The sequence below is a fragment of the Cyprinus carpio genome, chromosome A5 (assembly GCF_018340385.1).
Source record: "Cyprinus carpio isolate SPL01 chromosome A5, ASM1834038v1, whole genome shotgun sequence".
Lineage (NCBI taxonomy): Eukaryota > Metazoa > Chordata > Actinopteri > Cypriniformes > Cyprinidae > Cyprinus > Cyprinus carpio.
Window position 1 is genome coordinate 7,156,252 of NC_056576.1, and position 14,917 is coordinate 7,171,168.

Below are 14,917 nucleotides of genomic sequence, written 5' to 3' on the forward strand. Positions count from 1 at the left end.
ACTTTTAAAAATATATATATGTTTATGTTTAAACAGATCTAAACATATTTTACAAAAAAAAATAATAATAATAATAATAAAACTGCATTAATATTCATGCATTCATTCATTTCAACATTGAATATCAGTGTAGGAATATTCATTTGGTTCCAAAAATCTCATTCAAAATTTATTAATTAATATAACTAAATAACCAGTGTCATCATAGTTTGTTAGCTACTGTAGCTGTTGATTAAAGTAAACACACACACACACACACACACACACACACACCATCATGCATTCCTGGAAGACTGATAAATATAATGAAAGAAGTTAAAAAACAAAGGTTTGAAACAAGTTGTCAAAATTATTAAAGGACATGCTGTTCATGAGTTTTATCTGTTCTTTTGAACAAAAAAAAATGTTGTTTATTTATTTGTTTTTCAAAATTGTCTTAATTATATTTTGCTGAAAGCATTTAAAAGCAGAACGTTGCAGGAACAAATTCTTATTGTTACTTTAGACAGTGTTTCACATTTTAAACAAGCGCATTCTTCTCAAATCGATGCGAATAAAAAGCAAGTGCTATAGTGACAACTTGCCCCGGTCTCCTACACAATAAAAAGTATTTAACTGAAATCCATTTAAAACCCTTGATTCACGTGGCTGTGCTGCTACGACGGTTTTTAAGTTTCTCCTGTCTTGCGTCATGTGATGAGCTCGCACTTACCTGTGCGTGCAGGTCTGAAGATGCTGAGTCGCGTGGGTCGCGTCGCGTCTGTGCAGATGAAGCGGCGCTGCGAGGTTCATGGTTCCTCCGCAAGTGACGCCATCAAACATGGGCTGGACCTTTAGAAAAACAAAACTTCACAAAGGCCGTCCCGCATACCACATAAAACCCTTTGTAACTTTATATGGACGTTTACTCTATTGTGTACTACTGTTATGTAGCCAATATATTATCTAAACAATAAAGCTATGTAATAAAATAAAACCAAATATATATACTCACATATGAATTTATATGTCATAATGTACTGAAGAAAAAATCAATCAAATAATGAATAAAATAAAAATAAAAACACTTCAGTGTATGGCTTATACCAATTATAAATAGCCTAATGTCCTGGCAAAGTTGTGTAAAAATAAAAAAATAAAAAAATATATATATATATATATATATATATATATATATATATATATATATATATATATATATATATATATATATATATATAATATTAAAATTAAAGCTCAAATTCAATAAATAGCTGAATTACAATTTTTAATATATTGTACTGATAAAGTTAAAAGCAAAATTAATAAAATATCTGAATTCAATGTATTTTTATAAATATAATGACTTTGCAAAATGTGTAAAATTTGATATATTGTACTGATGCAAACTAAATGAAACAAAAAATAACTTAAAAACAATATGAATTATAAATATAATGTCCTGGCAAAGTTCTGTAACACTTAAAAATATTAATGAATATTAAAATAACTATTCAATATATCACTGAATTTTTAATATATTTAAAAAAAGTTATGTAAAAAGTTTATGAAATAGCAAAAAAAAAAAAAAAACTTAAATTCCTTGTATTATTATTATTAATATAATGTCCGGGCAAAATTGTGTAAAAAATAAAATTATTTAATATAGTGCAATAGATGTGTGGGGAAAAGTGATACTGCATACTAAATCACTCAGGTATGTAATGATTAATGATGAAACCCAACAAACCCCTCCTTCATAGAGAGATAATAGTCATTACTGCACAACATAGTACCTTAATCATACAGCCCCTGTCTGGCCTTCCCCTCCATCCACAGGACGACAGCTTTTACAAAGACTGCAGACTGTTTAAACAGTCTGACATGTTAGACAAACGTTGAAAACTTCATATAGACAGTCTAAAAGCATGTGTATTGATGTTAATGGGGGCTAAACAGGATGTAGTGTAAACACAGACCATGCCAAAGCATAAAAGAAGCTATTATTAGCATCTGTACAAAGAACGGGGATCAATAATGTACTCTAGGTCAAACTATCCTCTAGAAAAAGCAGTGTGAGTGATTAGAGTTTATTTTATTGGCTAATGCACTCATAAAGCAACAGAGACAAATGAGGGGACTGTTTAAAAATCAGTGTGCTCTAAATACAGTCAAATCTCTCTGAAGCACAGGCTAGTCTTACAGATATTAAGGTACTTGACATTGAGACAATAGTTATGCTATTTACTTAAAGTCAATCAATTCTGCATTAGAGATAATCTGTGAACCATTTACACAGGATGTGATTGCATGAGACGCAGCGTCCTCTGCTGGATGAAGGATGAAAATGAAGCTTTGTCTCTTCTAGGTCGATATTTCTATGGTAATGCCAACAGTATAATATTAAGATATAAATTAAGTATGTGAGTTGTTTGTCAATTACCAATGATTTTGTTTTTAAAAAAAGAGAAACTGAGAGAGAGTTCAAAGACTTACATCATACCTATTTGTGGAAATTGCTAAGTAGTGTATATATATATATATATATATATATATATTATCATATATATATATATATATATAATATATATATATATATATATATATGTAATATATTAGATATATATATATATATATATATGTTACATATGTATATTATATATATATATATCTATATATATAATATATTATATAGCACAGGTATATATGTATATGTATATGAGATATATATATATATATATATATATATATATCATATATATATGTATATAATACACAGAAGTCATTTTCACTCAGAAATTGCTAATAAATATCACAAATAATTACAAAGAATCAGTAAGTAACACATTTAATTAAACTTTGAAGTTAGAAGTAGAAAGAAATGGGTTTGTAAAACATACCCCAATAATCTTTTTGTTTACAACTTAAAAAAAAAATCTTCAATTTTGTAATTTGCGTTAAATAAAAGCTGATGGTCAAACTTTTGGTCATTAAAAAAGTCATTTCTGTTAAAGAACACTTTTTTTTATAATGTATTGAATATATACAGATTCAGTTTTTTTTAAATTAGAAAGGAGCTATTTAAAATCTAAATATTTTAGTATAGTAGCCAGCAAGAAAAAAAAACACTGATCAATAAACACAACATATTTTTCTTGAGTGGAAAAACTGTCCAGATCCATGAGGTTATTGTGTTCAAAGACAAAAGTAAAGTACAAATATATTATTCTATCATTTCTTTTGACAAAATTATGTCAGTTTTCAATAAAAACAAACAATGATTGATCATCATACACACACAAAAATAATACCAACCTCTAAAAAGGTCATTTCTCATTTACACTGAACCAAAGCCTAAAACTTACCTAAGTTACCTCAAACTTTAATATTATTAAGCTGCTGCAAGCAAGCACCGATGTTTCCTTCATGAAATGTACAACTAGTTAGAACTAGAGTTTATTTAACAGTCTCACGGTCTCAGATCAGTGCTGCTTGGTTCATGTTAGAAATCTCTCCGTAGTCTCCAGTAGCTCTGCTGGGCAGTTTATGTTTGTGTGGTCAAACATTATATCCTGACAGTGAGATCCAGACTTTTCTTCTCCTTTTGTATCTTCTCTCATGTTGCTCTCTGAAGCTGGACTGATGACGATTGTGGGAGCATCCGAGAAGCTGTGGGTCATGGAGTCATTCTTAGGGTTAAACGAGAGGTCAGAGGTTATATCGGCACTCCCGCTCTTCTTAGTGTAAACGACCGTCGGTGCTGTTGCCGAGGCGAGAGAACTGGAGACGAGATCTCGCTCGCATAGACTGAACGACGCACTCATCTGTACTGAAGGCTACAGAACACAAACACACTTGGTGATTGGTTGAATTACTGAATATGTACATTCTTCCTGTACATTAATTTGGAACTCTATTTAAAGGAACAGTTCACCCAAAATTGAAAAATTCCGAAAAAAATGTCCTCACCCTCAAGACATCCAAGATGTAGATGAGTTGGCTTCTTCATTGTAACATATTTGGAGAAATGTTGTATTTCCATCACCAATGGATCCTCTGCAGTGAATGGGTGCCATCAGAATGAGAGTCCAAACAGCTGATAAAAACATCACAATAATTCACAAGTAATCCTCAACGGGGGGAGTCGTGGCCTAGTGGTTAGAGAGTTTGACTCCTTACCCCAAAGGTTGTGGGTTTGAGTCTCGGGCCGGCAATACCACAACAGAGGTGCCCTTGAGCAAGGCACCGAACCCCCAACTGCACCCCGGGCGCCGCAGCATAAATGGTTGCCCACTGCTTTTGGTTGTTTACGGTGTGTGTGTGTTCACTGCTGTGTGTGTGCACTTTGGATGGGTTAAATGCGGAGCACGAATTCTGAGTATGGGTCACTATACTTGGCTGTATGTCATGTCACTTTCACTTTCCCTTTTCACTCCAGTCCATCAGTTAAGAAAGTGTCTGTTGAAGAAAAAAGCTCAGTGTTTGTCATAAACAAATCCATCATTAAGTTCTTAATTAAAAAAAAAAAAAAAATGAAAATGAGTCCTCCATCCATAATATTGCTTAGTCTATGGAAACAATCGTCTTATCTTGATCAGGTGAAATATGCACAGATCAAGCGCTGTTTGTATGTGAAAACAGTCCAAAACAGTTATAAACAAATAAATTGGGGATTTTGATGTGAGAGGACAACAGGGTTTGGTATTTTTCACTGTAGGAAGCGTTATTATGAATCATGAACTATTTTGGCCAAAAGAGAGATGTAAAGTTAAAATTTATGAAGTATTTGTTTCTTACAAACATGCAGCTTTTCACTTTACAAGACGTTAATTGATGGACTGGAGTATTACTTATTAATTATTGATAATTTTTAATCATCTATCAGCACTTTCATACTTACATCACCAATTCACCCAATAACATCAAATGATCCATAGAATATAGAATGAAACATTTCTCCAAATATGTTACAATGAAGAAACAAACTCATCTATATCTTGGATGGTCAGAGGGCAAGTACATTTTCAGCCAGTTTTTAAGTGAAATATTAATGTTTTAGCGTCAGTGAATTAAACCTCACCTTCTCTATCAGCAGTGAGGAGCATTTGAGGATCCGCTGTCTAGATGAGTCTCTAAATGACACTTTAGACAAGTTGCGCCTGTTCTCCATCAGGTCCAGCTCCACTTCTCCCATTACCTGCAATCTCACACACACACATAAACACACACTCTAAAACATAGACCCATAATAAACCAGCACCATTTTCAGCAACTGAAAGTGTTTGATAATAGCGGTGTTATTGAGATAAAGTGAGCAGTATTCAGCTGGTCATGTGATCTCAACATTTTAGGCCCAGGATATGAATGGAATCTCATCTGAGTTGTAGAAACTCAAGCTTACAGATGAGCCATTCTATCGTACCATAGCACTGGAGCCGCTGGCGAAGGTTGTGTGGAGTTTGTTCTTAGAGACTGATGACTGTCTGCTGACACTGCTGTCGTGGAATGAGGCATCGCTATTGGTGGAGGTGAGACAGTCCTTCTGAATGCGAGACAGGCAGGACAAACCTGGGACCTTCTCAGCTAATGTGGCTCTGCAGAGAGACAGATGAATATATGCCAATGGTGTGAAATTGGCTTCCTGTACAATTAGCTTTTTGATTATTTTGTTTATTTGAATCTTTTTTTTATGATTTTTAAGTCATTTTTAATTAAAGCAACTTTTAGCTATATACAAAATGTAATAAAAAATAAAAAAAAACGGTCCACAGAAATTTTTTTTAACAGAAATCCTTTGTGACATTATAAATGCTGACTTTTGAAAAAGCGAAGGTATTTGAAATAAAACTTTGCCCCAAACTTTGAAACATTATACATGTTACCTTTGAACATTATATATTATATTTTTGAACATATGTTTGAACATTGTTGAAAAATATGTATTATGCGCCATAAATTTAAGTTATTCATCATTTTTAATATTTTTTTTATGTTTTTTTATATATTTTTAATACATAAATGTGACTAATGTTTTTAAAACTGCATATATAAAATAAAAAACCATTAATAATAAATATTGATTATTACAATGTTTTTAAAATTTATTTGAATGCTTGCATAATTATATATATATATATATATATATATATATATATATATATATATATATATATATATATATATAAACGCTTCTACTATATTGGTATATATCTTTTTGCATATATATATAGATTGTGTATATTGTGATTGTTTTTATTATTTTTTTTTGGCCGTCATCGACCGCCGGCAGTGTTTTAGAGTAGGGCGTGAGGATGTTTGCATGCCTGAGAGACAAAGGAAAAAAAATATAAATTGTGTTAAACAAATTCTACTAACCATGTTTAATCATCACTTCATACTTTCACAGCTATTTTCACTATAGAACTACTTCCAGACAAACACACACACACTTATAAAGCACATATGATCAGGTGTATTTTGTTACATGAAGTGATGCAAACTGTATAGCAGCTAGGTCCGTGTATTTTGTTTGGAATTTTTGTGATCTTTTTACCTGTATTTGCAAAAAACCGAAAAACAAGAATGGCGAATTTGAATTATGGCATATATGAAAGGGTGTGTTAGATGGCAGATGATTCTGGCGATGCGGCAGAATACGCCTCTGGCAGTGTTTCATAGAGTAGGGCGTGATATATACTGGATGTTTGCATGCATTTAACGTCCTGAGAGACAAAGGAAAAAAATACAGTGTATTGGTTTGTGAATGCGTGTTCTAGTTCATTTTTCAAAAAAATTCATTTTGATGTAACAAGTGCAGTGCTGAAGAGAGGAGAAAGAGATTACAAAGGAACAAATCCAGTTTAATCATCACTTCTTCAATACTGGTTGCTACTTCTCACAGCTGTGCTGAAGGGCTTAACTCTATAAACTACTACAGAGGTTTCCAGACAAACACATAAAATAATATCCATCGCGTGGCTTACACATTCTTATAGTAAGACAAACAGTACAAATGCTAAAAGTGTGTTACCCTAGATAAACAGTAATCAGGCGATTTTATAGATTACAGACACTGTAACACTACTGATTTTTTTTTTTTTTTAAAATATCTATTATATACAAGCAAACTATGTATAGCATCTAGTACACTGATTTAATGCATCTTATAGTAGCTGGTTATGAATCAAAAAATCTAATGTCCTTTCAAATAAAAATAATAATCAACATTTAATGTTTTTGTGTCCTCTAGAATTCTGATATACAAAAAAATAAGCTAAAACCTCAAACCATTAAACAAAAACATTAATCCAAAGGGATCACTAATAACAATAATGGTGACTGGAAACTATTAAACAATAACTTCATAAGTTCCCAACACTAAACCAAACCAAAATACAGTGCAAAACAGCATCCTTTAACAATATCAACATCTGTTAAATTAACTTGAAACTTTTTTAAATGTTCAATATTTGCTGTTCATTTATATGTATGGTTTAGTTACTTGCTACCATTTTGTGGGTCATGTCATTTGAAGATCACATCTGTTAAATTAACTTGAAACTTTTTTAAATGTTCAATATTTGCTGTTCATTTATTATATTAGGAACAGTAAACTTTCAACTTTAGGGCAAATAATGTATTTCAGTGTCGAGGCCATTCATTGTTCTGTTGGTAAACTTTCAAAAATACTGCAAATAATAAATTTCACAAATTCATATCAATCACATAAATCTCTGAAAACAAAAAAGAAAAACCATGAAAACCACACAAAAAAAAAAAATCTGAGGAAAGACCAAGTCATGCCTACAGGTCAGATAACAAGAGAGCAGCACAGTGAACACAGCGCTAACACAAGTGAGCTGTTGTTTGGCTCTCATCACATGGACATTAAATCAGTTATGAGGCCATTTAATTGCCATCATTCCTTAATTGCTAATGTCCTTCTAAATATTTAACAACATTTACTGTTTTTTGTGTCCTCTGAATTCCTGATATCCAAGGCGCACTAATACACAATTTACAAACTAATCCCCGTATGGTTGGACATTATTGGTGACATGTGACAATAATACTGATATTGTTGTTTAATGCTACTAAAATAAAAAATATTCACAGAATTTTGAGAATTACACTAACGTTTTTAAAATTTTAAGTCTCTTTTCATAAATTTTAATGTAAAAAATTTAAATAATTAAATTTAAATACTATTGCAGTTTAAAATTACGCGATTTGCATGGAACAGATAATAATTTTAAATATCATTACTCCAGGCTTTGGTCACATGATCCTTTTAATTTCTGTTAGAATAAATTATAAAATGTAATTTATTCCTGTGATCAAAGCTGAATTTTCAGCATCATTACTCCAGGCTTTGGTCACATGATCCTTTTAAAATCATTCTACACTTTAAAAACAAGTGTTTTGGCTCAAAAAAAAAATCAATTTGTTAGATGAACATAATTTGTAGCATATACAATTTTTTTAGGCTGATAACAAAACAATAAATAAAATAACAAATTACAATTTATTTAAATATAAGTGATGGCCCTGGAACCAATTATTCTTATCTATTAATCTTATCTTTTATCTTTTTTTTTTCAAGTAAAATCAATAAATATCATTTAAATTTCAGTTTAAATTACATTCAATAATAAGTTTATTTAACCAAAAGTAAAAAAAAAAAAGAAAAGAAATAAAAGAAAAAAAGAAGAACAGAGCTTTCAGCTTAAATAACACTCGATAAGTTGATGTAAGCAAAAAAAAAAAAAAAAAAAAATACCACAGAAATTTCCATTTAAATTTCACACAATATTAAACCTTTGAACAGTAGAGTATCATTCATGCATGTAGTACATACTTAGGGTTACAAGCTTTGATCACTAATCTTAAGTATGAGCAATAGATTTAGTAATGCTTTCTAAGCTTATATTAAGAACACGTCAATATGAGGAACCCAGAAATGTATAAATACAAATTTCTGGAAATGTGTAGATGTTCATCACTCACCCTGCCCAGGCGATGAGGGTGACGCACGCGTAGGGAGACCAGGACAGTACGTACACCACTATGACCACAGCCGCTATTTTGGCCAGTTTCCATTCACTCCTCATGGACTGCTGCTTCACAAAGCTGGACTTCTGAGAGCTCAGCCGCTCTAAATCTCTAAACACACACACACACACACACACACACACACACACGGACTTAAATGCTTTTCAGTGACTTCACTCTTCAAACTCAAGACACCTCAGCGAGCTCAGACCTGCTGGCTCTTCGTACGGAGAGGAACATGAACAGGTAACAATAGAGGATGATGGCCAGAGGGATGAAGAAGACAAAACAGCACAGCATCATGGTGTAACTCTTGTTGGCGGGAGACGGAGAGGTGTAGTCCCACGTGCAGGATGTCATCAGACCTTCAGGGATGTAGGAACCTGCAAGAGCATTTACAGATACATCATACATTTCATCAGTAGGGTATAACAGAGCTAAAGTCACATCTTAAAGGGATAGTTCACCCAAAAATTAATTCTGACATCATTTAAGTTGTTCCAAACCTGAATGATTTGTTGAAACATTGTTGGTCCTCACTGACTTACACAGTATTTTTCCCTCATATGGGAAACCAGCATTCTTCACCATATCTTCTTTTGTGCTCAACAGAAGAAAGAAATTCAGACAGGTTTGGAACAACTTGAGGGAGAGTAAATGATGAGAGCATTTTTATTTTTGGGTAAACTATCCCTTTTAGAAACATGTGTTTTTCTCTACTCCCATACTGTATAGCTGCAGAAAAAAATGTTTTTACTGAACATTGATGGAGCAACACATTTTATAGGAAAATAAATTATAAAAGCTGTTTGTTTTGTTCAAAAAATCTTAAAAAGAAGATAAGTGGACCGTTTTTACAGAAGCTTATTTTAGCCTCAGAATAAAAATATTAGAAAATGTAATTTTAATAAAATCTCAAATTATTTTTCTTGCAATTTCAAGTTCATATCTCACAATTCTGACTTTTTTTTTCTAGCAATAATAAAAAATGTTGATTTGTGAGATCAGAACTCACTATTGTGAGAAAAAAATAATAATTTTAAGATGAAAAGTTGCAGTTAGCTTTTTTATATTTTTATTCCTTGGCAGAAGTATGCTTCCACACTTAGCTAAAGTGATTTGCATAATATTTGGATAAAATAAAGTTAATAGTTAATAGTTAAAAGTTTTCTATTTCATTTTATTTCAAGTTTCCAAAAGCATTGAAGATCCCATAATAATTGTATATGTCTGTTACAATAGTAACAATAAATATGACATTAATTAGTAAAAAAAAAACAAAAAAAAACAATTAGATCAATTTAGCAGAGAATCAGCTTTGCATTGCTGTCCATGATTGTGTGCATAGTGAAACAAGGATGTTTAGGAAAGTGCTGTGGGAAGTCTTTGTGCTTATCTGGTGGTTTAGAGGAGAATAAAATCAAATGCGCCTTTTACCCCAATACACTTTCAGTTCTGTTGGAGCCTACCTATGCATTTCTCCTTGTAGGGTTTGAACCAGCAGCTATTCGGTTACCAGCCCCAAGCTTTAACCATTATGCTACAGCACGCTATCTCATTACGATGCACAAAAAAAGTATTATAACCTGAAAATGACACCAACATCCTTATTATATTCAAACATTTAAAGTCTAAATTTAATCTAAGAACAAAGATATCTTACTCCAGCCAATCAGAGGTGCCAGACTCCAGGCCAGTGAGTAGAGCCAGATGCAGAGGATGGCCAGAGAGGTTCTGCGCTTGGAGCTCCACTGGATGGTCTGCAGCGGTTTGGTGATGACCACGTATCGATCGATAGAGATAGCCAACAGGTTTATCATCGAGGTGATGCCAAACAGTGCACCACAGAATGCATATATTTTACATCCTGAAGATACAAAGAGACTATTTAGAGAATATAGTGTTTATAGTCAATTTTTCAAAGGTTACTATATAATATAACATGCATTTAAGACATAAAATTCATTTGAGTGAAATTTTTGATGATAAAAGGCTTAATATGATTTTTTAAATACATTTTATGTGACTTTTATTTGTTCTACATTTTTCAAAAATAAAGATAATGTTACCCAGTTCCCCAAACATCCACTCCTTGAACAGGCAGTTGATGAAGAACATTGGAGATTGTGTGATGGCCATGAGGAAATCACTGACCGCCAGGTTCACTATGAAATAATTTGGCAGGCTCCGCAACTTTTTATTACTGCACAAAAATATTAAGATCAAGTTATATTTATTCCATTGTTAAAACAGAAAGAGTACAGTTTATGAACAATCAATTTCAGGTGTTGCTTCTACTTAAATGGCATATATATTTTTGTTGATAACGTGGTAAAGTGTAGGTTCCAACTGACTCCCATTATATAGACAAAAAGTACAGTGACTCACAAAACTTTTTTATCATAACTACAAGTTTATATCTCACAAATCTGACTTTTTACTCTGAATTTTGAGTTTATTTCTCATAATACTGTCTTTTTGTTTGCGCCACAGAATAAAAAATAAAAAGGCAATTCCGACTTTTTATCCTCACATATATCTGATATATATGTATATATATTATATATATATATATATATATATATATATATATATATATATATATATATATATATATGAATAAATATGTAGACATTGTGGATATAAACTCAGATATATCGAGAAAAAAGCCAGAATTTTGAGACCTAAAGTGTATATGTATGAAGCTTCCATAACTATCCTTTTAATTCAATTTAAATTTTTTTTTCTCATGGTAGAAACAAGCTTCCATAACTATCCTTTTAATTCAATTTAAATGCAAATCTGTAATATTATAACAAGATTTTATTACACACACAGAACGATTATATCCCTGCTAATCTTTGTTAACTTGTTCAATAACCAGGTTAAACAAACCCTTTCATTGTAAATGCATAAAATGTAGGTGAGAAGCAAATAAGAGTTATTTGTCAAAGCTGATATCAAACAGATCAGTTGTCCCCACTGCAGTTCTTTCCACTGATGTACTGCAGTACTAGGGATTCCCAACATTCCTGGAATAGCAGTCAATTCCTTCCACTCTACAGAAGCCCATGATTTCAATAATTGCATCTATTTATGGAAATGCATCAGCCTTATTATTTATACTTCATTCACAATATTCCCAATTTCATTGGTCTAAAACTGGCCTATTTTGAATGCAAAGGAAAAACAATTATGGAAAATGAGGATTAGGGCCTTCCAGTGACCTGCAGGGTTTTCTGTGTGTGTAACATTAATCTGAGCAAATGGGGATAGTAAAAAAAAGAAAGAGAAGCTTTTTACTAGTATTTCACCGCCTGCTCTAGTTTTACCGCACTGACCCAATTTACTAAAACAATTAAAATCAATAACATATTCGAGACTTAGAAGCATTATCCCACAGCTGAGAGATGCTCTGTCAGAAGCAGACAGTCAAACTCCCTGCCACTATATCACTTTAAGACTTTATTTGAAATATGTTGTATGATACTGCACCATTTTCAAATGGATTTAACTCTTTAAAGTGGAAAAAAAATTAAACAAGGCTATTTCAAATTAATAAAAGAATGTCTAACCCAACAAACAGAACTAGATAAGGTAACAAGGAAATAATGCTGGATAGTGTTCAAAAGATTATTTCATCTTATTTAAGTTAATAATTTTATTTAATATATTATTATTTTAAATATTATTTTAATACTATTACATATAAATATATATATATATATATATATATATATATATATATATATAGTTTTTTTACATTGTAGCATTTTAATGTAATTAATCAAAATTGAAAGTAATAATTATGTGAATATATATTATTAACAAATATTATCAGTGCATACCAGAATATCCATATATCAAGGTGTAAGTGACATTCAATATTTTTTGAAAGTTGACAATGTGAAATATCAACTATCTACTCAAAAATAAAACATTTTTCCTCACATTTTAAACAGCATTTTGCTAAATGTATGCAGCTTTAATGACCCCATATTAATATATTTGCACTTTTTACAAGACTGAATGTACAATTGAAGACAAAAGGTGACTGAAATTGTGAAAAACTTTACAGTACATAACCTAATTATATCTTACACCATATACACTTTTTGCTTTTTACAGTTTAAGCATCGACCACTCAAATATACATGAAAGTGTATGAATCAAAGTTCAATCATGTTTAACACTAATCTATTAAGCACTGTATTATTTAATAATGTTTGATAATTAATTAAATGTATCATAAAGTTTATCATAAACTAATAAAACACCAAACTTTCTGAGACGAGTTAAGAGATTTGGTTTAAGTTCTTCAACTCAACAAACAACTAAGCAATCATACCTGTAGAAGGCGAACATGACCAAAGCGTTGCCCGTGACTCCTAAAGTGCCGATGATGAGGATGAAGAAGGCGATGATGTAATGCACATGATCCGGGATGTCCAGCCTTTTGTAGATCTGCCGTTGAGGCTCCATCACCAAACTGAAGATACAGCAACAAACACTGAAGAACTACACTTCAACAAACCAAACCTGAGCACAGACTTAGTCATGGTCTCCGTCTTCTGTTTCCTGCATCACTTCCTCTCAGTCTGTCTCTGCTCAGAGTAAGGGAGAGTTTAGTTAAACACTATCAGTAACGGCACACTGCGACCTACTTGTCATGTCACATGACACACCCCTCGCTCATGCATCTGTCCCACCCAAGCTTTTCTGTGTCTTCAGAGCGATCCCACGCTCATCTCACACACACAAGCAGCAGGTTATTAAGAAAAGTGAACAGTTGGGGGTTATTTCACATCCTCTCCTCTTTGAACATGAATAGAAGAGGAGAAGAACAAGATGAGATGAGACTAAATAAAAGAAACAATGCGAAAGTTGAAATGAGAACATGTGTCAGATAGATTACAGTGCTTTCCGTCTTTCATCACTAATGTATTCATCAGGTCTGTAATGGATGTGAGGGTCAGAGGGAGGTTCAGAATGAGAGAGCGAATGAGGGTTTGAACATGTACAGTAGAGCCGCAGTGATTGAAGTTCCTCTGAGCTCTTCAGAAATGTCACAGAGCAACCTGAACACAGTCAAACGTACAAGTGTTATTTTATAGCATACTATTATAGTATAAAATAATATTTTTATATTTTCAGTTTTCATTTCAATTTTCAGTAATCTTGTTATTTTATAATTCTATTTAGCTTTTTATTTTAGAACTTCAAGTTAAACTTACTTCAGTTAGTATATTTCTAATTTTCATTTATTTCAGTTGATAAAAAATTGATTTTCACTTCAGTTAACATCAAAAGAATGCAATCTACAGTGCATTTGTAAATAGGCTTGTGTTTTCACCACTCAAAAATCTATAAATAAATAATCCAAACAAACAAATAAATAATATATTAAATTAACAATAACAAGCTTGACTTCATAGATTTTATTTGACAAATTCAAAGCTTTGCTAAAAACGTTAGAAGATTCTTTTTTTAATAATAATAATTCTATTTAGCGTTAATTCTTTTTTCATTTCATTTTAGTTTCAAATTTTCTTTAAAATGTTCTAAGTTTACTTTTTCATAGAATATTAATATTTTATTTCACCTTTATTTCAATCTCAGAACGTGTTTTTTAATAGTCTTCGTTAACAACACGGCAATCAACAATGCATTTCTGAACAAGCTTCTGTCTTTCATCCATATCTAAACAAAAAAAGCAAAATCCAACCTGATCTCATGAGAAAACATATGAATTTGTTCATATGTTTTACTAGTACTTAATTTTATAAAAAAAGTAGGGAGTTTCCAGAGAACTTCCAGTGAGCTTGATTTTATTGTCAATGAGTTCTGCTGTTTTCTGTTGCACATTTTGCAAATGCAAAGCTTTGCT

The 14,917-nt window shown here is 31.8% G+C and overlaps 2 protein-coding genes across 2 annotated transcripts; both read right to left on the reverse strand.

Moving 5' to 3' along the window:
- Positions 1-3,058: 3,058 nt before the first annotated feature.
- LOC122145133 lies at positions 3,059-5,856 on the reverse strand. The gene is made up of 4 exons (XM_042757254.1): positions 5,840-5,856; positions 5,402-5,573; positions 5,060-5,176; positions 3,059-3,815 (listed from the first exon to the last, which is right to left on the reverse strand). The coding sequence occupies exons 1-4, from the start codon at positions 5,854-5,856 to the stop codon at positions 3,477-3,479; spliced, it is 645 nt and encodes a 214-aa protein (XP_042613188.1). The 3' UTR covers positions 3,059-3,476.
- Positions 5,857-8,981: 3,125 nt separating this feature from the next.
- LOC122142281 (melanopsin-A-like) lies at positions 8,982-13,782 on the reverse strand. The gene is made up of 5 exons (XM_042752303.1): positions 13,379-13,782; positions 11,100-11,233; positions 10,694-10,897; positions 9,242-9,413; positions 8,982-9,141 (listed from the first exon to the last, which is right to left on the reverse strand). Exons 1-5 carry the CDS (start codon positions 13,510-13,512, stop codon positions 8,982-8,984), a joined length of 804 nt encoding a protein of 267 aa, XP_042608237.1. The 5' UTR covers positions 13,513-13,782.
- Between the last annotated feature and the right edge of the window lie 1,135 nt (positions 13,783-14,917).